At 33.5% G+C, this 24,437-nt stretch overlaps 1 protein-coding gene across 4 annotated transcripts; it reads right to left on the bottom strand.

Moving 5' to 3' along the window:
• Window positions 1–442: 442 nt before the first annotated feature.
• GSL04 (glucan synthase-like 4) lies at window positions 443–19,480 on the bottom strand. Of its 4 annotated transcripts, none has more exons than XM_088218404.1 (42): window positions 18,889–19,480; window positions 18,553–18,653; window positions 18,075–18,196; window positions 17,874–17,961; window positions 17,615–17,725; window positions 17,197–17,316; window positions 16,978–17,070; window positions 16,803–16,894; window positions 16,382–16,508; window positions 14,475–14,612; window positions 14,329–14,405; window positions 14,080–14,233; window positions 13,897–13,968; window positions 12,961–13,086; window positions 12,734–12,851; window positions 11,411–11,739; window positions 10,059–10,111; window positions 9,904–9,964; window positions 9,116–9,197; window positions 8,965–9,014; window positions 8,659–8,724; window positions 8,434–8,568; window positions 8,248–8,342; window positions 8,083–8,167; window positions 7,823–7,983; window positions 7,487–7,610; window positions 7,269–7,363; window positions 7,031–7,178; window positions 6,619–6,770; window positions 5,594–5,700; window positions 5,366–5,488; window positions 5,197–5,265; window positions 4,908–5,073; window positions 4,696–4,807; window positions 4,328–4,447; window positions 4,137–4,252; window positions 3,607–3,690; window positions 2,970–3,082; window positions 2,667–2,896; window positions 1,343–2,191; window positions 928–1,113; window positions 443–835 (listed from the first exon to the last, which is right to left on the bottom strand). In XM_088218404.1, the coding sequence occupies exons 1-42, from the start codon at window positions 19,142–19,144 to the stop codon at window positions 608–610; spliced, it is 5,934 nt and encodes a 1,977-aa protein (XP_088074530.1). In that variant the 5' UTR covers window positions 19,145–19,480; the 3' UTR covers window positions 443–607. The 4 variants fall into 4 exon arrangements, with proteins under 4 accessions (XP_088074530.1, XP_088074529.1, XP_088074531.1 ...); XM_088218403.1 differs by having other exon boundaries at window positions 8,659–8,745; window positions 18,889–19,479; XM_088218405.1 differs by lacking the exon at window positions 12,961–13,086 and having other exon boundaries at window positions 8,659–8,745; window positions 18,889–19,479.
• Between the last annotated feature and the right edge of the window lie 4,957 nt (window positions 19,481–24,437).

Genomic DNA, 24,437 nt, shown 5'->3' with positions numbered 1-24,437 from the left:
TATATAAAAATTTATAATTTAATTGATTTAGTATATCCTTATTATTCATTATAGTAAAAAAATTTCTCTTCATCTTATTTGATGTAAGCATATATGCAGAATTATATAAATTTTATATTTTTTCTTCTTCTATTCATTATTTTGTGTGATTCTTTGCTTGATTTAAATTAATTTTTTACAACAATAAGATAAATAAATAGGAACCTAAAACTCAAGTCAAGACAACTTTGACTATCTCATACGGTATGGTTCCGATTCACTATTTATCTTATGTAGGTTCTTCACTTTAAAAAATAAGATTAGTATTTATTATTTTTATTCGGGAATTTAAGATTATCACTTAAAAATACTATTATGGGAGAAGATTATTGTGCTACCATATACTATTACACAGTTAGAAAACGAGTCATGAGTTCAATATGCTAATAAGGGGAGAGCAGGATTCAACTTGAAGCTGGTCTTCTTTCTATTAATCATATATATGATTCTGTGCTATACAAAATAATTTTTTGAAATGTTCTTCACAATGTTACCATGAAAATCTGTCAAAATGATTTGACTGTACAAATAAATTACAAATATATTCTCTATTGTTATAAAAAGGTCATCACTTCTTCTTCTTACCTGCAAGAATTGGCTGGATTTGCAGTCTTCTACTAAAAGCTTCATTGAAAAGGAAGCGAGTCTGAAAGGCTGATATGATTGGAAGCCATGCTAAGATAGCTATGGGTGCAAAGAGGACTACACCCATTCCATAGTCATATGTTTTGGCAAGTATCTCGGTGAAGTGCCATAGCCCAGTATCCACTATCTTCGGTCTCACTGCTTGGGCAATCTGATCGAAACTCAAATCTCAGACACATTGTCTTAGACTAAAAGAGAAGAGAAGAGAAAGCAAAGAAAAAAGAGGGAAGAAACTGAGCTCACCAATATCAAACCCCATCCAGTTGGCAAAAATGCTAAACAGCACACTATCAGGTCCTTTAGAGATAGTTTACAGATGATAGATAGGGTACTGATCAAGGCTAACCCACTTAAGAAGAGAAAGACTTTAAAGAACCTGAAGACAAGATGGTTCTTAGCACTAAACAGCTGTCTACCCAAGTCCACTGCCTGCATATATCATGTAAGAATCATGTTATAAATATATATATGATATTTTCTCCAATTATTAATACCAGAAGAACAAAAATTCTATGCAGAAATAGCTAATCAAATTTTAGCCAAAGAGGCATAGTTTCAAGTAGGGTAAGTTCATCGAGAATACTTTGGATCAGACCTGAACCAGCTTCTAAAGTACATAGACATACTTTTCAATAGAAGAGGAAGATAAAGATTTTACCTTGACTGTTAGAAAGACTGCAAGAATCACAACCCAAGAAAGCACATAGACCAGGAAATTTTTGCTCTGTTGGGAGATGTCAAGGTGATAGACCAGACCATATTGATATAGGAAAAAACGAATAGACAGAAGCATTTCAAATAACCTTGCACCCAGCCCTGAACGATGAAGGTGGGTTTGCTCGTCGTTCCACCAAGACTGCCAACTTCTGTCTTGTTGGATTCCAATACCTCCTTGCTCTTTTATCCACTTATTCCAGTCTTTCCAGTCATCCACTATCCTTTCCCAGCTAAATCCCGAAGGGTTGAATAAAAATGGTGCAAACAACCAAGTTATTGACATAAACCAAACAGAGTAGGTGATTAATACGTATGCCATGCTGCTCTGATATGATCGTTTGAATAAATCATATACGATCAAGAGGAGCAAGAGTTCAAATCCTTTCACAAAATGACTTCGTGAATATAATCTATAATTCTCAGTGAAGCTGGCATGAAAGACCACAACCTTACGTCCAGTGGGTCTGTACTTGGCTCCACCATGCAAAATTGTTCGACCATAATAATGAGTTTTTGTTCCAAGAGCAAAAGTAAAGAAAACAGCAGCAAGCTGCAGTTGCATAAGAACAAAATCTTTAAGGGCTGTAAGAAAACCTTTCTCAAGTCCAATTTCCATCACCATCGGTAATCCTGTTAAGAGGCCAAGCTGGATAAATGACTGGGAGGCAAGGGCCGTTTCTAGTGATTTTATGTTTTTCATTCTTGCTTCAAGAAGAAGAGCTTTTTCCAACCCGCTAAGAACCAAGTATAGTTGCCCATAGAGGAAGACATAAATTCCAATAACTGAAATCTGTCAGTGTTGACATCATTTCAATTAATCACCACATCCATGACAAGATATGTCAAAAGAAAAGGTAAGAAATTCAATTTATAAAATATTAAGCATTTCCACTCTTTTTCTTTTCTACCCTTCATATGCCAAAATAAGTCTTCTTCCATCTCATAGTTATAGATAACATGGAATTTCAGTTTGCATGTGAAATTGTTAGTTGCTGACCCATTATTCCAAAAACTGATAGAAAACTGACCAGCTCTATTATTTATTATTCAGTCACAAAAACTATATAAATTTTTAAAAAATATCTAATTTCGTATATACTAACATATTTCTTCATGGCATATTATCTATGCCTCCAATACCATGCAAATAATTACCTTAAATGACCAATCATTTCAAACATTTAAACAAATTAGTCAAAATTTTATTATTTATATTCTAACAAGTCTCATGCCTCAAAAATAACTTTTGGGTTCAAAGAACTTACCAAACTGCTGAAGTAAAATCCAATTGTTGTAAAGTAACAAGAAAGCATCCGGAAAAAATCAAACTGTTGCCCAAGGCGGTACATATCACGGCTTATAGTCTGTTCACTGTTTCCATTAGCTACTTTGGCCTCAAACTTTGAGATTTGATTTAGGCCAACATCACGACCTTTGCCAACTTGGAGGTACTCATGGTATGTTATAGATCCCCGTCTTAAGGTAGAATTAAATCCTACACAAGATCAACCATACACTTACATATAAATCAAGAAATGCTCGATATAAGATCTTTAGTAACTTTGTACCAGCAAAAACATCCTCGCTCAAGTTAATTGTTTTAGACGCTTTGCTTATGCCACCTCTTGTTATGTGAAATATCCGATCAAATACATCAGGATGGCCATAGTGGAAACGAACCCTGTATATAAGGCAAAATATTATAAACAATAAGTGGCCAAAACATTGATCCTATGAGTAAATATTAGATTGAGTTCTGACTTTCTTCTTTATAAGTAGCACCCTTAGCAGGCCTCAATGTAATAAGAATTTATGGAGAAAAACAAGACAATGGAACTCCACATGTCCTAGCAATTTGTTGTTACAATTGATGATTCCTCCAGCCAAAGATGTCTGTCATGTCAAATTCATTATAACCGAGCTTTATCATCTTATATTATGAAGATATAAATGGCCATTAGAAACCTTCATTCATTTAGAATTAAGCTTTCCTCAAGGATGATATACCAGACTACCCATGCAGACACATCTAATACCAAGTTATAATTTAAATAATTAATTCCTTAACATGACAGCTGAGTGGAATTTGTTTCAAATCCTTTGATCTCCATTATGCACTTGATTTCATCTTGTACACTGCAGAGTGTACATTGCCAAGCTGATCATATGATTTTTGGTAATTTCCAAAATCTGAGGATTATTTACCTGAGAGGATTTGCAAGAAGCCTTTGACCAATTGTGACAAAGCTGGTCTCTTGATATGACATGAACCATGCTAGAGAAGAAACACTGCATTTTTTTTTTTACAAAGATGTCTACATAAGATAAATGATATACATGTTATAATGAAATTACTAACTAACGCTTAATATGTTCATTGACATGATATTGCAGAAAGTGTTTAATATATGTCAAAACGTATAAGGTCTGAACTGTTTCATAATTCCCAATTCTCACCTCCATTTTCTTAAAAGAAAAAAGGAGGAAAAAAAAAGAAGATTTCAAAATCAGATGTCAAGAACAAATTCGGTTCTCTTCTTTTTTTTTTTTTCTTAATAGATATGCTAAACTTTCTTGCTATTGGTAATGTTCTGTTTTAAGTCCTCTTTTTACCTTTTCCTCGTGAAAATAAAGAAACTAGTATATTCTCCTACTTAGAAAACATAAAAGTTTATTATAAAAGCAAAGCGTTGTCAATTATATAGGAAATATCCAACGAGATAAAATAGACATGCCTTCCAGTGAATATGTGTTCCCTCAGACCAAGTATCGTAGGATGCTGTCGTCCTTGATGCCGAAGGAATTCTTGCAGAAGATTTCTCATTTTCAAAGCTTCTTCCAAATAATTATCCTAACAAACCAGACAGCATGAAGACAAACTACATGGGAGTCATATATTTAAGGTAATGGAGGAAGAGTACAATACCTGGTTCATATCAATTGTTTGGAGAGATTCACCCCGTGTGAAAATTATAGCATGATTTTGATTTTCAGGCTTTCCTTCTCCTATGTTTGGTGGCCCAGGAAGCTTGATACGATATATTTCCTAAAAAGAAACAATGTAGCTTGATACGATATATTTCCTAAAAAGAAACAATATATTATATAAACAGTAATTACATGAATCTAACAGGCTCCAATTGGATTATGAAATAATTGATCAGAGTGATGTTTATGAATCCTGCTAAATTTGGTAAATGGCCAAAAACTATTCACGAATACCAAGTTTTTTTAACAAGAGAATTCACTAGCTAACTATTTCTGATTTATGGTACTTCGAAATTCTTTTGTTACCTGATCAAGTCCATCGACGGCTTTAACCAGTATAGAAGAGTAAACCTTCACAGGCTTATCTGACACAATCTCTTCCTTTTCTTCTACATAAGCAACACGAAGAGACGGGTATCTTCAAGAAATAATTTACAGAACATTAAGATGATATCTAGAAGTTTCTTACAATTTAAATCAAGTACTTCAACTTTGTGCTTATCTTGGTAAAAGGTTACCTTCTCATCAAGTCAATTATATCTTTTGCATGTGGGTCTCCTGAAGATTTCTGTGATCCAAACATTTGACAAGCAATTACAAATGTGAATTTCATGTCTGCTAATGCATCTAATTGAGTAGATAACGTGCGGTTTCTCTCAACAGCATCATAGCCTTCAAGAATGTCTGGACGAACAAGATCAGCCATTTGTTGAGATAATTTTAGTTAATGTATTTTCTTGAGGGAGAAACCTAAACAAATGTGCATAGACACCAGAGGCCAGTAATTTTACATTCAAGAAAACAAACCTTCATCGTCAGCCATGTCAAGAAAGGCCTGTAATTTTAGGGCTTCTCTATAGTACATCATTCCCCGAACTATTGTTGGAAAAATATATAGGTTATATAAGAAAATCACCTTGTCAGAAGTCTATGTAACACCAAAATAGCACGAGTACTGATCATTATTTCGGTTTACCTGTTCTGCTCAGCGTTTGGCCTCGAAACGAAGCCCAGTTTCTAATTTCTTCTTCCTTGCCTTCATCTTTTAATCCATCCAAATTTTCACACCCCATGCGTTCCAAAAAATTTTTCCACTCATCTAATGAAATAAACTATCATAGTTAGACCATGAACCATCTAAATATCTACTGGCTCTTAAAATGGAAGTCCAAATTTATAAAAATAGCAAAAAGTATATTCTTACCTGGAAAGATTTTCTGCATATAAAAGATGATGGAAACCCCGGATTTGCTTGAACGAAGTTCTTTGACTGAGAAATTAATGTCCTCCAGGTAGTGGGGAGTAATAACACTGTAATAAAGAGAATAATTTATCAATGATTTATCGCTTGCTCTCACATATCAGTTACTAAAACTAAATTTTTTACAAATGTTTATTTAAGCATTATGCTCAGTTGAAGTAAGATTCCATAACTTTGTCATAGTTTCCCTCTTAATGACTGTTATAAAGAACACCATCTCGATGCTCAAGAAACTCGACCCCTAAACTGACTGGGGATAAGTTGCTGAACCGCTAGAAATGAATCAAAGTTCATAAGTTTTATTGCATAGAACTTAGTAATTGTTTTATTGCAAGTTTGGCAGTGCCACTATGAGTCAAACTTTCATGTGCAACCATTGTTCATGCAATAGCACCACCAAGAAGAAAAATAATGAAAATATAAACACACAAATCTTCAAGGAAATAAACATCAGCTTCTCTAAAAATATTATTCAGATTGAATGTGGTATCATGACTATCGTCCTACATTAAATTCCTATCCTCCTATATCTCACCTCTACATTTCCTTTACTGTAGTTGACACAATAATGCCTCCAAGAAGAACAAAGAAAAGTACAACATGGGAATCACCATAAAGAATAATTATCAGCTTCCCCAATAAGATTAAAAAAAATCAGATTCAATATCTTTTCATTTTTCATTAATCGGTATGACAGAAGAACTCATCTTCACACTTCATTTACTTTTGTAGATCGGTGCTTATATAGACAATTATTTTATACATACAAGATAGCATTACTATGCTGGAGGTTGTTCCCGTACCCTGCATTATCTAAATATTTTTAATGAGACCTAACCAGATCTTTGTAATTGGAATTTCAATATAGAGCTAACTATTTTGTATTTGACTACATAACTAATAACATAAATTTAGAAAATATTTATAATCGACACAGAAATAACAGATGCGTGATTAAACAATTTGACCTGAATGACAGCATATTGCGTACTTTAGGAGCTCTTGGCATATCCATGAAGAGTGAAGTGGCAAAGAAAGAAATGCGTCTTCGAGCTTCTAAATTTTCAGGTATATCCATAGCATTATCTTTGACGGTAAGTAACAACAGGAAACGCCTGATCTGTAACCGAAAAGAGAAAAGATTTTTTTACTATGGTGATGGTTAGGTTCTAACATGCAAATGTTTGCCATTCATACTTTGATGAGCATAAATAATCATCCATAGTACATCTATCTTAAGTCTGATTTTGCCTATGAATCTAGATGCATGATTGACAATCTTGATAACAGATAAGACACAATATGAAAGCAAGACTCTGATTTTATCACTGTTATGATAATTATAGCCAACATTTCTGGCAGAGGAGAATGTAACATCACCTGTTCATTCAAAGAGCCATTATCTGGCAAAGGGAAATGAATGCAGTTCTTGTCAGCAAAAGATTCAAACAATTGGGGTTCAATTTTTCTAGAAAAGAAGGTGAAATCCTCCTCCATCTGTTGGCAAGAATCCAGTAAATCCAATATTCTGCATGCATTTGAAATGAACTTCCATAAGGTGTTCAACCATTTAGATTTATTTTATATGGAATAGAGTCTGAGCAAGACAAAGCCAGACCTGGAACCATTTGTCATCATATCATTTGTTAGTAGCTCAAAGATATCCTGTAGAACTTTCACAACTTTGTCCTGATGACTTTCATTTCCCTCAACCTTAGCAAGTATAAAATACATACTATTAGTGAAGAACTGACTTAGTGGGTAAAAGAAAAACAAGGAAAAAGAATCATTTATACTCTCAAACTATGAAGTTTAACTTCACAGTACAATAGTTACCAGAAGTTCAACCAATTCAACACATTTTGCTTGTAAAGCTGGGAGCTCACTCATCTTGAAATTCTCGAGAAGATTTGAGCTACGAATGCTTTCTTCAATTTCGTTTATTATCAAAGATATTACCCTAAAAACAATTGAGGAAGACAACAACTCTCTGTTAGTGGACAGTGTAAGCAGTCTGCAAAATGACATCCATGAATCTCAACAATTTCAGCCTACCAAGACATGAAAGACAGTAAAAGACAATACCATAAACCACTACTTCAACTTAAGAAAGTCTGACCATAAAGGAATATTTATGGAAAATTCTCTGATCAAAGTACATTGTATATATACCTCTTCTCTTGATTGCCAACAACAAGAATATCAAGGATGTACTTCAAAGACTCATAGCATTCTTTTACAGCATTGTACATGTATTCATCCTTTCTAATCTTTCTAAAAAGAACTTCGTCCTTTCCCTCAAAATCTCTTGCAATGCTCAGTGCTGTTGAGAACTAGTAAGAATTGGCAGTGATGTTTATACATAAACAAGGATAAGAGGGAAAAGAAACTGCATAATTATCAGCACCATCAAAATATTAAAAGTAGTGCACCTTATTTGCAAGAAGGAAAATAGGCCAACGAACCATCCCAGAAAACAACTCTGATGACATAGGTATTGTCATAAGGTCCAATTCCCTGTCAAGGATATAGTTCTATAAGGTAATACTTAGAGATGCCCGTGAAAAAGAGAACACACTTTAGCTGAAGAAAACAACCTGTTGTTTATCAAGTCCTCGGATCTAAAGTTATTGATAATTTGGTTCCAGACAACGACAAACTTAGCAATACCATTTCTTTCACTCTCGGACACCTAAGATGCCATCAGTTAAGTGCTTTCAGTTGGAGGATAAAAGTTTTTTCAAGCAAATTAGTAGTAGTAATATTATTGCATAAACTCACACCTTGTAGGATCTTCTGTTGAAGAAATTTTTCCCTTTCTGCCTTTGCTTATTTTTGGATGAGGGTGGGATGAGGCAATTATTAAATGCAGAAGGCAGGGTGTGAAATCTACTTCTCAACATTCCTAATGTCCGGATCTGCAAAAGAAAAGAGGAATTGGTCCAGTTCTAAAATGGGCAGCCCAGGAAAGAGAAATTTTTTTTTTTTAAAAAAAGCAACACTTTTACCTCACCAAGATGATGCAAGATGCCATAAACTCCACCAAAGATAGTACAGAAAACGGAGTACCAAATCTGTGTATCCATGAAATATACCTGAGACAATTCCAAATTTCATAGATGGATGACAGAGGACTAATCAAACTGTCACAAAAAGGTCAATGATCTGAAAAGCTTATTTGCCCAACTATATGAAGCAATTCAAGTTGTTGTCAGCCTTAAAACTTTAGCAACAAATGTGAGCACCAGTTGAGCTCATAATCCTGAAGACTGAACATTGAAAGGAAACCTCTAGATATTCCAACAGAAACTTACAACTATTATTGGAGCCCACACAGCCACAATAGCACCAGCATTGCTCTTGACTGGAAGACGGAAACAAATTACGTTAATGCAGTACACAAAAAAAATAAAGAAACACTCATCTCCTAACAATACCAAATTGTTTAAAAAAACTGGCAAATACCTTTAGGGAAAAGCTCATGCCAATCATAACTTTGCACACCAATTTTCATGATTAGTCTAGTTGGTTCTATGAGTGGTTTTATCTGCATTTTCCAATTGGCAGGAATATTCAATGAGATGTCCACATTTCTAAACATCATTTAAGCCAGGAAAATATGGTATCTTTTCAATCTGCTGATCTAACTGTTGGGACATTAATTCTCCAAACAAAAGTTTTGAATTAGATCATTTATATTTCCATCTTCCAATTTCTTTTTGTTTTTAACTAAACAAATATATGTCAAGGAAAATAGCTTTAAATTCGCATAAGAAGAAGCCACAATGAAATATATGGATACCACAGTTTACACAGATACCAATCCATACTAGATGTATGGTATAATTAAGTTTTAAAGCATATGTAGAAAATTTGACAACGTAAGTTGCAGTTTCAATAATTAATAGAGATTTAAAGACTTTCATTCATATATATAAAAAAGAATAATCTATTTTAAAAACTAAATCCATTTTAAATTTAAAGTGTTTCCAGTGTATTTGCAATCTAACTTTTCTTTTAAACAGAAAATATATATCATTTTTATCCTAAAAATCAGTCCTTCAGTATGCTTGAGGCGGTGAGCCATCTCATCTAGGCATTAATGCAACAGATCAATCTCAAAGCTTGGTTTGAAAAATCTGGGTGACCTTAAGAAAAAGAAAATACTGCATATGATGTTCATTAGTAATTTACATATTTAGTCACGTTAAGATCTCTACCACATGGTATGGATTAGTTCTCTCATTACTCACCTCAAAACTGTAGCTGAAACAAAATTTGACTGATAGAACCAGAATCCAAAAGAATGTGTACCTTGGTAGAAAAGGAAAGATAATATGCATTAGAAAAGAATTAAATAATCAACCAGATCCTAGTCAAACATAATGGAAAGGGATGAGAGATTTACTTGAAAACTGAAACTTGGGTCTCTTGCATTCCACGGCCAACATATAATCTAGGCTACATGATGAAACAAATTGAGAAATGTTCAGAAAGTTCAACAATAAGTAACAGACAACAGAAGTTCATAAAGCAGACATATAGAGCACAAAGATCAACAAGAAACAACACCTGAATTCTAGATATTTGTAAGTAGTAGAAAACATAACAAGTCTGTCAAATTAATAAAGACAACCAGAGTCACATGCATATATGCAATTCAGAATAAATGAACGCATATAACAACAACAGTAACCACATAAAACAAAGATGATTTCATGCATATCAGGAATCTTAATTGGATTTGCAGAAAATATTATCACATAGATGCTTCAGGAAAGGAAATGTGCTTGGATATGCAAGAGGTATAGCAATCAGAATAAGAATTGAAAAAGGATGAAAGGATTAGTCAGATATTTGTGGTGGAAATAATATGAAAGGATAGAAGGTCAACCACCGGTTATTGTATACTCGTTGGAAGCAACTTGGTTACATGAAAAAGTAAGAAGCAGAGTTTAGTTGTTCGTTCTAATGCCAAAGCAGAATATAGAGCAATGACCCACAGGATATATAAACTATTATGGGTTCAAAAACTAATGAAGGAATTAAAACTGTTTAAATAAAAAAGTCTACCATTGTTTTGTGATAATAAAACAACTATTAGTATTGCCCAAAATCCTATTCAACATGATTAGACGAAACACATTGAGATTAACCATCATTTTATAAAAGAAAAACTGGTTGATGACTCCTTATGTTTATATCATGTGTTTTCTAACAATCAAATTACAGATAATTTTACTAAAGGATTTTACAACAAAACTCTTCAGAACTTGATATGCAAATTTGGGATGTGCGATATCTTTGCACCAACTTGAGGAGAAATGTTGACACGAATATTTTATTGTATAAATGATCGTGATATTTTAATTATTGTGATTATTTAAAATCTCTATTATAAGGAAAATTTCTTTATTTGTACTTAAAAATTCTTATATATATATGAGTTATATGTAACACTAAATACATTGTGGAAAATAAAGTAAATATTTTTCTCAAATTTCTATACTTATAATAGTGACTTCACAAATAAGCGCATTCTTTCCTATATGTATTAAGAATAATCAACTTTACTACCATTTTTCTTTGTTTGTTTACTTCCAAAAATTACTAGAAAGACCAGGAGAAAGCCATAAGATAGAACAACAAGTTGGCATCAGACTCCACAACAACCAGTTTTAAGTACAAAGAAAAACAATGACAAAAGTTTCATGCACCAGGAATTATAAAATGTACGGTAAATTGCTGCGAGATTTGTACCTGTGTCCACCAAGATAAAAGTGTACATATACGGTGGTTTGAAGTCTCAATGTACTTGGTAACAGCAGGAACAAAAAATAAGACCAATTCAACTGCGTTAGGTGTCAAGTATATTGTGACAGAAACCATATATGAAGAAAAACACCATTCTCTAAGCCAGCCCCCATGTTGTGTGGAATAACAAGTATATTTCCTTCTCGAATGAGCGTAATACACAGGAAGTACAATTGTCCATATTGCTGCAGCAAGCAGCTTCACCACTTGTTTCCTTTTCTGAGAGTATTCCATCGTATTTCTAGCTTTCCATGTGAAGACAATATCAAGAATAGCTGCAACCCGGAAACTTCTTAGAGTAATGTCTTTCCACAGTATTAATATCTACACTTGCTCATATTAATTAAGGCAACAAGTAGATATTTTGGTAATAGTAATTATAACCGTGTACCAAAATGTCCTTAAATCTCTATTTATTTGAGAAGATACATATATATCAAAGATAAGCATGCACCATAGAGATGGTGAATGAGACAGAGGAAGAATGAGATGTAGTGAGAACGAATGATGCTCCATTACCATGCATAAGTTTTGCAGCATTAGGCATTTCATGACCCTTTGATCTAACATGCCTTAATTGTAAACTTAAGAACTGGATAAAAAAACATATATCAAAACTTGCATGCACCCCATAGAGATGGCAAGTGAGACAAAGAGGCATGGTATAGAGAAGGTAACTGAGACAAAGAGGGAGAACGAGATACATTTGGAATGAAATGACACCCCATTATCATGCATACATTTAGACGTTTCATGACCCTAAAGTTTCACATGCCATATTCTTGTTTAACTGCAAACTCAAGAAGTCAATAAAGACAAGCATGCCTCCAATTATTATGTGATGTAAATGAAATTCAAAATTGCATTTAGTTACAAATCCAGCGTAGGTGCACTGTACTTGCTCACGAGGTTAAACATACATTTGCATAAACGCAAAAAACTCATCCACATAGACTGTGTGCAACAAGTTATCAATAAGAACATGGCAAATAACGAATCTTCCTATTAACAAGATCTTGCAAAACATCATATCAATCTTAAGGAATTTGACAAAAATATGGTTACTTCTGTTTCTTTTCTTTTCAGAAAAGCATTCACAATTATTATCAGGGACAGTTGTTTCAATGTTCTGATAAAAGAAAAGATATTATTAAAAGAGAGGGAAGAATTACAAAGTAGATAGTGTGGATAAGACATCCACCAGCAAATTGATCATGACTGGTAAGAGATATACTTTTCAATATGTCAGTTCCAAGCAAGGCAACATACCTTGTATTAGTTTAAGAATTGCAGATGTAATGAAGATGCTTAAAATGTCCTCAAATATTATTACATCAAACATCTGAAGCGGAGATTCCACATCGTGGCAAGCCATAATAATCATTGCCTGATAACAAATAGAAAGACAGCAAAATGATTGTGACTGGCAATCAACGGGTGGACCATTTTAACAGGTTCAAAAGAAAAAGAAAAGTAACAAGCGGATAAACAAAAACCTGCAGAGATAAAATAAAGAAGTGCCACATTCTATCGAAGCTCCTAAAAATCTGCCAAAATGAACGTATCTCGACAAAATTTGTCTTCCCTAACCATTTTGATTGACAACTTTCTTTAAAAGTAGGCTGTGTGAGAAAAAAAGAAAGAAAAAGAAGAACACAGAATCAGAAACAGATAGAAAAAGTTAGCACTTGAGTAAGGCAAGCATAACTACGAGTCCTGCTACTGATGATCTTTCAACAAATATTAATAGAAGAAGGCTTAGAAACAGAACTAACAATAGAACTCACAATTTTCAGCTCAACATAAAGACGGATCAACATAATACAACAAATTGCATGCATACATAGTTACACGCAATCTATATATATCCCTCTTTAATTTAATAATTGCACAGATGCCATAATACATATTGACAGAAAAACATGCACATGGATGGACAGACAAAAACATTGATATCCCAAAATATGTGTTATATATGTCTCACTTTTCCAGGTTAACAGACTGTGAAAAGTAACCTGAATGCTTGGGTAATAAGTTTGAGTTGAAAGAAATCACAGGCTACATCATACAATGAAGTCTAAGAAAATAAAGAGAAAATCTTCAATGGCTAGAGAGCGCAAATTAGCATGGCTGGAATACAGACTTAAATGATGCAATCATCAGCTCGCAAATCATATGATTACTTCAGGGTCTTGAATGTTTTTCCTTTTAAAAATAAATGTCTAACCACAATTAACTTCTTAAGACCTAGATACTCCTCATTGCAGAAAAAAAAAACAAAGAACCTCGATTCTCCTCTTAATATTCAAAACACACCCTTCTTTCATTACAACTACTTGAATAAATATATCTTGTGCCAAAACTCCTAAGGAAAACCATCATTTATGCAATTGAATGAGATTAGGCTTAAACCGATTGGGTGTCACACTTACTTGGGCACTGAGAAACAATATGCTCCATATTCTACTTGACAAACTAGAAACAGCAGGCTGCTGGCTGTCAGACTAAAGATGAAAAACATTCTCACTGTCATTAACTGTCCATTCATCTTATAGGTCATATACAAATGATTCAAAGGGGGTTTTTCATGAATTACTGAAATGATTTACCCCCACCTCATCATCTTCCTTCCCCTCCCCTTCAACTTTTTCTTCAGCAGAATCAACAGGTGGCCGAGCATTTGAAACTTTTTGATTATGCACATATTGAACTTGAAAGAAATAGTGATCCAGTCGCATGGGCCAACCTATTTGGAAACAATCATGTGACCTGCAGAAATGGAGAAGCTCTACCTAATCTGGTTCTTTGGATGATAAATATGAAAATTCAGAGGGCAAAAGTAAAGGAAATTATCACTTTCTCACCAAAAATACTCATTGAGATCATCATAATTTCTCCACGAAGAGTGGTTTGCTGTTCCACCCTTGCTTTTAGCAGCCTCCTGCAGATTTTTCCATGGAATTAGATGCTTAATAGGAAAATTTACAGGAATATGAAATTAGAAAACTACCTCGTAGATAACCCTGTATATAGGGGTAACTACATTTTTCAGGAAAGCCTCAGGTTCTCCTCCATAGGCTGGCCTGACCTTATCCCCAGCAGTCATACTAATGGAACCAGTTAACATGCCATGCAATTCATATGCCATCTGAAATTAAAGACAGAAAAGAAAATATCGTTTACAATGATCGATACACTTATTCCCAAGTTCATTTCATAATCACACATTACAACCTTCAATGTGATACACGCATGTGAAGTTTAAAATGGAAAGAAAAGTTTGCATTCTTTGCAGAGATAGAGCTCCTATTCAAGAGATACTTCTTTCACATTTTAAACTCAAACTTACACCCAAGATACTTATGTAGGTTGACATAATTACTCTATGCTAAGTCTGGCATTCCAGATGTTCTTTTTTTAAAAAAAAGAGAAGCATAGAAATAGTGTCAGGTAGCAGTTATGGACTAGAAATACAGAGATAGCAGTTTGTGTTAGAATTTTGCAAACCCCACATACTGTACAATGACTTCTCCACATTCTTGAGAAGAAAGAGAACAGCTTAACATGCTGCAGTCAGGTTGCCATAATTAAAAAGAGAATAGTGACTAGGATGTCTTGAGTTTGATTATGCCCTGGAGGTCAGACTCTTGTTTGGAATGGAGGGGGTAACTATAGGCCGGGTACTCCAAGGTTTACCTTGCAAGGTAGGTTTGATTTGCCTCTTTGGTGGACTCCAGATATAAGAAAAAAGGGAATAATACTCCTATTCATTGCCTTGTAACTGTATTAGGGGGACGAGTAGGTGTTAGCATTGATGAGAAGCCATTTCTTTCTTGTTGTAAATAGAGATTTCATGCTGTTCATTTTCTCACTATGCTAGATGCTCATCCAGTCACACTGTTCTCATTCTATCTTCTATTGTTCATGCCAGAGGAATAAAATCATCACCACTTCAAAATCAGAGCAAAGAAGCTCCAAAAACCTCTACGTGGCCATATAGTTGGATTCTGTTACCCTTAAATTCAAAATTTTGATCATGTAGCTGGAGAAACTATTGTACATTTTTAACCAAAATGCTTTAAAAAGCTTTGTCAATCAAATATAGAACAACTTTGGAATTTTGAATCTGGAAAAGCAATGAAATCTTCTTTTAAAAAAAAGATTAGAGAAGAAATGTAAGGATTACTAACAAAAAAGTTATCCCCAACTCTAACTTGTTTATTTAAGTTATAACTCAACATGAAAAGGAAAATATCGCTGAACCAAAGGGAAAAGGGCAAATAATGATGGTTAAATGAGTAAAACAAGAGATGATTTTATATAGCACAGTAGATCAAAGTTGATCTAACATGAGTTGAGTTCACAAGCTATTCAAAGGAGCAGACCAGTTTCATCCCTCAGATATACAAAATAAGTATAGAACCATTGCCATTGATTTTAATCACACCAGCAGTTTACTTGTCTTGTTTCTTTAAATACAATGAAATCTATCAATTTCATGGGTTCGAGATGGTCTGGTGCATTGACTAATGCTCCCGTTCTCTGTTTAATATAATAAACTTAAGTTGTTGATCCCTCTATTTTTACGAGTATTCAAATAGGGATATAAAGAACTCTTGCGAGCTTCAACCAATAAGACTACCATGAGAACTGATGAAACAAAGCTTTCTGTTCACTCTGATATAAAAGAAGCCGTTCTTTGCCATAGTGGTCTATCACTGCTAAATATATCTTAAGACAACGACAGTCTAGCAGCTTCTGCATGTTAAATTAATAACTTCCACCAGTCTTTCAACTAGAATTCTTCATGCTTTCGAAGTTCAAGAATACTTTAGTTGCATCTGGACAGGTAACAAAAACTACAACCAAGAATCAATCAAAATGAGCTAAATAACAGCAAAATATATTTCAACTTACATGGTGGAAAATGTAACACAGACATTCTGGCATAAACCGCAAGTTTGCTGCTTCGCCCCAGATAAGAAGGTAAAGCCCTATGTATAAAATTTTATATTGTTGGGCTTCCTGCTGTACATAAGGCAACCTATAGGATAAAGTGATTACTCATTGCTACAGATACCAAGAAAACGGAATTTTTTTCTTTTTAAAAAAAAATGAAGTTTCAAGAAAGAAAAATAGCACTATGGGAGTAAAAAATTATAACAAACAGATAGGAAGAAATTATCTGCAAAATCCATCAAACAAATAAGGACCTTAACTGCCAAGCTAGGATAGTTCAACTTTGTCAGGATTAGATGCAATGCGTGCTTTCTAAATTTACCATTGCAATCCAAATGTTAAAAAAAAAAAAAAAAAAAAAAAAAAACACTTTTCTTACCGGATGTTGCTTTTTCTCCTCAAAAACTTGCACCAATTCGTGTAATTCTTAAAAAACTTCTTCATTAATTCATCCAGAGCCTCATCCCCTGACTGGTATTCCATAATATACATGTCAAATTCAATGAGAAGGACTAGGTTAATAAGATATTGAGAATTGATATTTTAAAATATACCTTGGGTGTAGAAGACTGTTTATTAGATTGCCGCGTATGAGTGTTAGCAAGAAGTAGAATCAGATGCTCCCTTTGATTGGCTACATTTCCTTCCTGTTGGAAGACAAAATTTCAAGTCCAGTTGCCAACTCAAAATCTAATTCAGTGTCATTCCGGATCAATCTGTAAAGGGAAAGGGAAAAAGAATAAAAATTAAACAGGAAGTTCGAGATAAATTACCTGGAAGCCAAATGAATATTGAAGAAATTCAAACAAATCCACGAAAGGTCTATGTCTGTTAAAATCTTGGTGTGAAGGCAAACCACGAGTATTGCGAACAACTGCAACTGCAGCTTTAATCTGCATCAAATGAATCACAAGTTAATATATTTATTTCACTGTTTTCATTTGTCAAGAATTATTGGCAGCAGATAAGTTCATATCATCAATGACATATTGAAGACAAAATAAAATAATAGATTAACTAGGAGGGAAAGGAGAAAAAAAAAATTCATGAGGCCCTTTGGTAGTTCAGCCAACTAGAGCAGTAAAAGAATTCTTATTAATCAAGAAGAAAACCTGAAAATCCTTCTATCAGTAAAAAAAAGAAAAGATTATGGAATGACAAAATCATTGAGTTGTAAAAATGGCATCAGACCTCAGGGAGTTGCATAATTGCTAGCTGAATACTTCCGTGGTCAAGTGAAAGAATGTTGTAAGGTACATAGAACTCAGATTTTGCATGAATGCTGTCTCTATCAGCAATGGCCTATTAAAAGAGTAGAGTGAAATATGTGAGATGAGAGATGACAAATATATAGCAATCCAGAATATCCAGTTACTTATGTAAGCTACTTCTTATGTTAGTTGCTGAGGTATAACAATTAATGAGTAAGAGTAAGAAATAGGAGGAGCACCTGAGGACCAGCTGCATTTGTAACCGTCTTTAGTACTTCATACAAAACAGAAGCAATTCTACGTGCATTTATCAACTTTTCTCGGTGACTAGTTCAGACAAATATCCAAAATTAGCTCGACATATCAAATGTAAAGGGATTATTGAAGTAGTTTAGTAGAACAAGCATATCATAAACATGGACAAGATTATGCTGAGTAACCTATTTTCCAAATCAAATGCCCCGCCATGGCTGATTATATACTCCTTATATGCATGATAAACACGTTTTAATTCACGTGTATCACTCGACTCCTTACGTGTCCTTATGGTAGTTTCTTCATCCTGTGATGTAAGAAAGCCAGAGATGAGAGGAAATTTCAAAACGGATAGAAAAGACCTAAGGAGTTCCTTATCATGAGAGAGGTAAAAAAAAAAAAAAAATCCCTGGGAATAACCATGTCCATAAGTTGTTGCTGGGAATCACAAGAAGTTGCAGGAAATTGAAAGTCAACTGAACTACAACAGGAATTTCTTGTCATGAGACAGGTTAAAAAGAAAGATCTCTGGGAATAATCATTATAGAAAGATTATATAATGTTAGCATGTGGCAAGTATAGCATCAATTTAAAAGGCACTTTTGTGTAACATTCACTTCACTACTGCTAATTCTTGTAATGAGCTGAGTTCAAAGTTCTTGCCTGTTCAAGTCGTTGAAGAAGAGAGGTTTTGAATTGCCGAACACCTCTTCCTGTTGAATTATGGTCCATACTATGTGCTATCTCAAAAGCATGAAACCGACCTGCCCCCCAAAAACTCCATTAACCCATGTGAAATGCAAGCAGGCATATATCACATTCATATTTTGAATTGCATTTCTAGAAAGAAGTTTCTCATATAAGAAAGCAAAAGGTAAAAACTTTGAAAGAGATTACGTCAAACCCAAGAATAACTAAACTGAAAAACATGATTTTGGTGATAACCAATGAAAGATATTAACCCAGTAGAGTTGCCCAAAACAGAAGAAAGCAACTTACAGAGATAAGCAACGCGAGGCTCCTCGGGTTCAATCAAGTTAGCGACTCGAAGGAACTTCTGAATCCCAGAAGCCAAAGTTGGAGGCAACCTCTCACTATCAAACGGCCCAGGAACAACGTGGTCGCCATAAGTGAGTGACCTTGTAAGAGGTATAGACTGGTCTGAGTTGTGGGTTCCTTTTTGACGTCGAACAGGTGGTGCATAGCTTGTGGAGGCTTCGCTAATAGGCTCTGCGGGAACAAGCTCTCCAGACATTGTTGTGAAGCGAGAAGAATAGAGAGGTCGTGTTGTTGATTTTGTAGATGAGAAAATGGAGGGAAAGAAGATATAAGAGGAACTGTGTTACGGGTGTTCATGTTGCTTAATGAGGTGTGCTTTGTGGAACTTTTTGGTGGGAATGGAAAAGAAAGGTTTGTGATTTGTGTGATCTGCTTTTTCAACTTTTGCTTTTTGGAATGGGGTTTTGTTTGTCTTGGCTTTCCTTCTTTCTTTCTGTAGGTGCAGAGAGAAGAAGAGGAAGAAGAAGTAGAAGAAAGAGTCGTCTCATCTTTGTGTCTTCATGCGTTGGCTCCCCTGTTTTGCTCTTGAAAGTGGCTTCGGGCGGTTTTTTTAACACACAAAATATAAAGTGAAAAAGTTTGAAGTTTGAAATTCTTTTTATTGTTGGAATTTGTTTTTCTCATAATCATTTGAAGAAATGAAAGATATTAACTTAATATATATATATATAACTATATCTATTTAAATATTTTAACTATAAAAATAAAATTTAAAATTATATATTATATAAATTCTTAATTATTTATTTTTTATAACTTATTCATCGCGAAGTGATCACAATTCTTAATTAAAAATTAAATTTGGATTCATAATTCAGCATTATCCACATATTAAAAAGGAAAAAGAGAAAGGAATGAGGCAAGAAATTTGTATGAAGCAACAATTTGTAAATATATATATATATATGTATATGTGAAATATTCAGAAATTAAAATCCAATAATAGAGAAATGGGAATGTGAAGGGATCTTTGTTTGTATATTCATGGATGCCAACTCCATTCAAGACTTCAACTTTTACTTTTTTAAGCGTTATACCAAACTCATGTAATATTTAGTATTGAAAAAGCCAATACAGAAATCAAAAAGTAATTGGCTTCTATTATAAAGTTGCATGCTTTTGGCTGTTTACTCCCGTTTCTTCGCTGCTAAGATTATACACTATATATCCCTCCCTTCACCTCCACCTCCACCAGTTAATACATACATGTGTGTGTGTGTGTGTGTATATGTATATGCCCCACGAATACAGCTCTAGATGTGTGAGCGTAAGAGCTCAATCATGCAAGTTTTCTCTCCTAAGCTAAGATTCATGAAGAACAAGAAAAAAGAAAAAAGAATAGAGAGAATTGAAAGAATCGCATCATCTATATATGGTTTATGTTATAACCATAAAAAGATGTTTTACTTTTGTATTTATAAGCACTAAATGCAAGTAATAAAAATATAAAACATTAGATAAAGATTTTAGCACTATATTTTATCACTGATATATATATATATATATAGTTAAAAGTATTTAATTTGTTGAAAAAAAAAAAACTTGTTGACAGGGCCCGGAGATTGGCCCAGAAAGTCTAACCAAGCTATTTTGGGCTTAGATATTTGATAAGCTTTCATACTTTCATTGGAGCTAAATTTACATATTAAGCATGATTTTACTTGTATATAAGGATATATATATATATATCGGCTTTTTTTTTTGGCTCAAAGTTGCTCAAAACTAAAGTTCTTCCAAATAGTGCATGATAATATGTATTCTTAAAAAGAAAAAATTACTAATCATTATTTAACTTTAACTGTTGATACATTCTTTCATTTACAAAATATTGTAGATTTGAGTTGAGTCATACTCTCGTATATCTATTTGGAGAATGTTTTATATGATGTTATGATTAATATCTACATATCACTCCATTAATAAATTTGTCCATTATATATAACAAAAAAAATTTATGAAGGCCAAATATTTGCATGAATAACCTTAAATAAAGATGAATTTTCACTGACTGATTAATGAAATGACAAGTACTTACTATCATTAAAAGAATAACAAAAAATAGATTTTATATTGCTTATTGCGAAAGGTAAAAAATACTTTATATTTAAAATATGTACGACAACATTAGTAAAGTAGATTGAGTAATTATATCATAAGAAGAATTATAAGGATAATTATAGGTTGATATCTTACATAAAATATAACATTCGAGTTCAGATATTATGTCTGAGATAATTAAAATTTAATAATAAATAATTAAAAAATAATAATTTCAAATTTTTATTTGAAATTTTGAAGAAAATTATGTTTTTGAGTGTATTTAAAAATATTTTTAAAAATCAGAATCAAAATAGAAATAAAAGAAAACTTATTTGAAAATAAATATGAAAAATTGGGGTAAAAGTAAAAATGTCATAAAAGTGGCCACGTGGACCACCACATCATCACCGTAGTTGGTCGTCGTATGTCACATGGTAGACACGCATCCACGCAGGAAGCCACATAGGCGATTCGTGTGCTAACGGATCCAACAACTCATATCTCTTTTTGCGAGCACGGACGACCCAGATCCGTTTCTTCTTCAGGTGCGATCGAACGGCCAGATTTAGCCCAATCGTGCGGCCCATATTCATTCCCTAAATAAAAGCAATCCAGCGATGGAGAATGTCAGGTGTCCCTACATGGACAACCCAGATTGACACAAAGATGGTATTTAAGCCTCGCTTCTCAGAAACCCTAACCCTAGCCGCATTTAACCCTGCCAGAGAAGAAGAATAAGAGCGGCTGGAAGGAGAGTCAACCACTGTCATCGTTGCACTGGAGCCGTTATCGACACCGGAGAGGTAAGTTTTTTTTTTGTAATGCCCTTCACGGGCTGTTACATTTTTTGCCTCTTTTGCTTTGAAATTCGATTCTAAGCATCCTCACACTCATATCGGCGACGAAAAGCCAAAATGAAAGCAAAAAATCGAGAGTGGAGCTCGACCGAGCTGCTGCACCCAAGACCCAAAATTGCTCCGGTGAGCCAATCCCGCTTCCCGTTTCCTTCTATTTTTCGACCATTGAATTCCTAATCATTTTATGTGCAGGATAACAAAAGAAAATCCTCGACCACGAGAGAGGAACAGCGGAGCTGCCGCACTGAAAACCCACTCTGCTGGTAAGCTTCAGTTTTTCTTTTTTTCCGGCCAACAGAGGCCACCTAACCTCAAATTTTACAGGTTTTCGCACAAAACCGACCGAAACCGGCCAGACCGAGAGGAGACGCTGTTGTAGGCGACGGAACCAGCGCCGGATCGGCTAAAAAATTTCAAAACCTTTATTTTATCCTTTTTTGAATATTTCAGGATATGTGACGCGTATTTCGATTTTTGTAAAAAAATTCAAAAAATTCAGGAACCGTTGAAAAGCACAGTAAAAAAAATAGTGTTTCGAATATCGATACGGGATAAGAATCACTCATTTTTTTCTACAGTTACAATTAATTAATTTTTAATAAATAATAATGGTATAATTTGTGAATATTAGAAACTCCTAATTAATTAAATACAAGTCACCAGTAGAGCCAGTAACTGGTCAGTACGAAATTGCTTATTTTATCTATATTGTTCGTATATTGCTAAACTGCTATTGTTTACTTACCACATGCACTTTAATTTATGGTTTTAATTGTCTTTCCTTTATCGATTTATATAACTGTTTTATCCCTATCTGTTGATTAGTTTGGAATGAATGTCCTTATTATGTTTCTTTTCTTAGTTGTTAAAATATCAATTTATATTTCATGTTTAATTATCGCTTTATTGATTTGTAATTTTGGAATGAGTTGGTTGTGTATAATTGATGGCTGGTTGATGATGTGGACATGTATGTAAAAGGGCTTATTAGGTGTCATGGGAAAGAGTGTACGGACCCGGTACATAGGATGAACCATACCATGAATATTATCTTAGTCCAACAGGATCGAGAAGTCCTATACCGGAAGGGATTGAGAAGTATTTGTTCACCCTCATACTTGATGAAATATTAAGACGGTGGTACATTTGGCGCCAATTACAGGACGGGATATAGGGACGACCGGTTAACTAATAAATTAGATATTGGGTTCACGTGTAGGGGGAACCCCCCAATGGACTCCCAAAAGTACCGGTAAGTAAGTAAAAAAATAAAGTTAAACTATTATTGTTTCTTGGAATGTATAATAAATTGGTATCTTGCTAATTGCCTTCACAAGTCGAATTTGAAAACTTAAAAGGTGGGAATGAAACTTATGTTTTTACATTAAATGAATTTACCTAAAAAAGAAAATGATTTCATTGATTGTTTTGTGATTTTTACTAACCTTTAATTTTTTGTATTGATTATTAAGTGTTGATATTCTTACTACACTAGTGTAGCTCATTCTCCTTATTTAATAATTTCATATTAGAAAAATCAAAATCTATATCCTGAACAGTAAGAAAGTTGGCGACTAAAGGTTGTCTCTCGTGTTCCATCAGAGTTGTCCTGTGGATGTTGACCCTGTTAGATTTTAATTGCATTTCTATTTCTGTTATTTTAATATCATTTAAGGGATATTCTTATAATTCTATTGGACATCCTAATTTACTGTGTAAGAAATGTGAACTCTAAATTCTCAATTGTTTTCGCTTATATTTTATTAATTCAATAAATTTCATCTCATAAAATTTTAGGCTTTTACATAAAAAGAAATAATGATAACATTAAATATATCATAATATTGCTGCTGTAGGAGATAAGAATACGAATATTGCTATTATTGATATAGACCACCTCTATCTCGACAAAAGCCACAGTCTTGTTGACATTAATTAAAAGGAACAGATGATGTTGTTGAAGAAAAGTGTTGACTCGAATGCGGGAGATTACAATTAAGAGAGTTGAACATAAGTATTAGAAACTTGTTGTTTAGTTACGCTGACTTCTAAAAAACAAAGATCGATATGAATTCTAGTAAATAATTTTGAGAACTAGGAATAACAACTACGTTTTTGTAGTCAATATGAAGATCTTTAAAAAATTTTATAAGATTAAATAATTGTTAATTAGATTATATTTATAGTTAAAATATGGTTTTTGATTTCTATAAATAAGAATCAATTAACAAAATCCTCTATAATCATGTGCTACATAAATTAAATTTCAGTTAGAGTAAATATACATGCACTTGATTTTGAAATAATTTCATAATTATTGTTAGATTTTAAAATTTATAGATCTTGTAACTTTTTTATATCTCTCTCTTTCATTCATCCTCTCAAACTATACATATACATATATATATATATATATATATCAATTTATTCATAATTGACTAAATCTGTATAAACACATCGAGGACATTAGAAACAAATTAAATGTTTAGGACTAGGGAAAAAGATTAGATTAGAAAAACAGAGTTTGATTGGGGTTTTTAAGACTTAGATAGTAGAAAATTAAGAATTAAAATTAAAAGTTTAGGCTATAAG

This window comes from Carica papaya, chromosome 4 (genome assembly GCF_054855325.1).
Source record: "Carica papaya isolate Zhongbai chromosome 4, ASM5485532v1, whole genome shotgun sequence".
Classification (NCBI taxonomy): domain Eukaryota; kingdom Viridiplantae; phylum Streptophyta; class Magnoliopsida; order Brassicales; family Caricaceae; genus Carica; species Carica papaya.
This window is presented reverse-complemented; position numbering and strand designations above follow the sequence as displayed.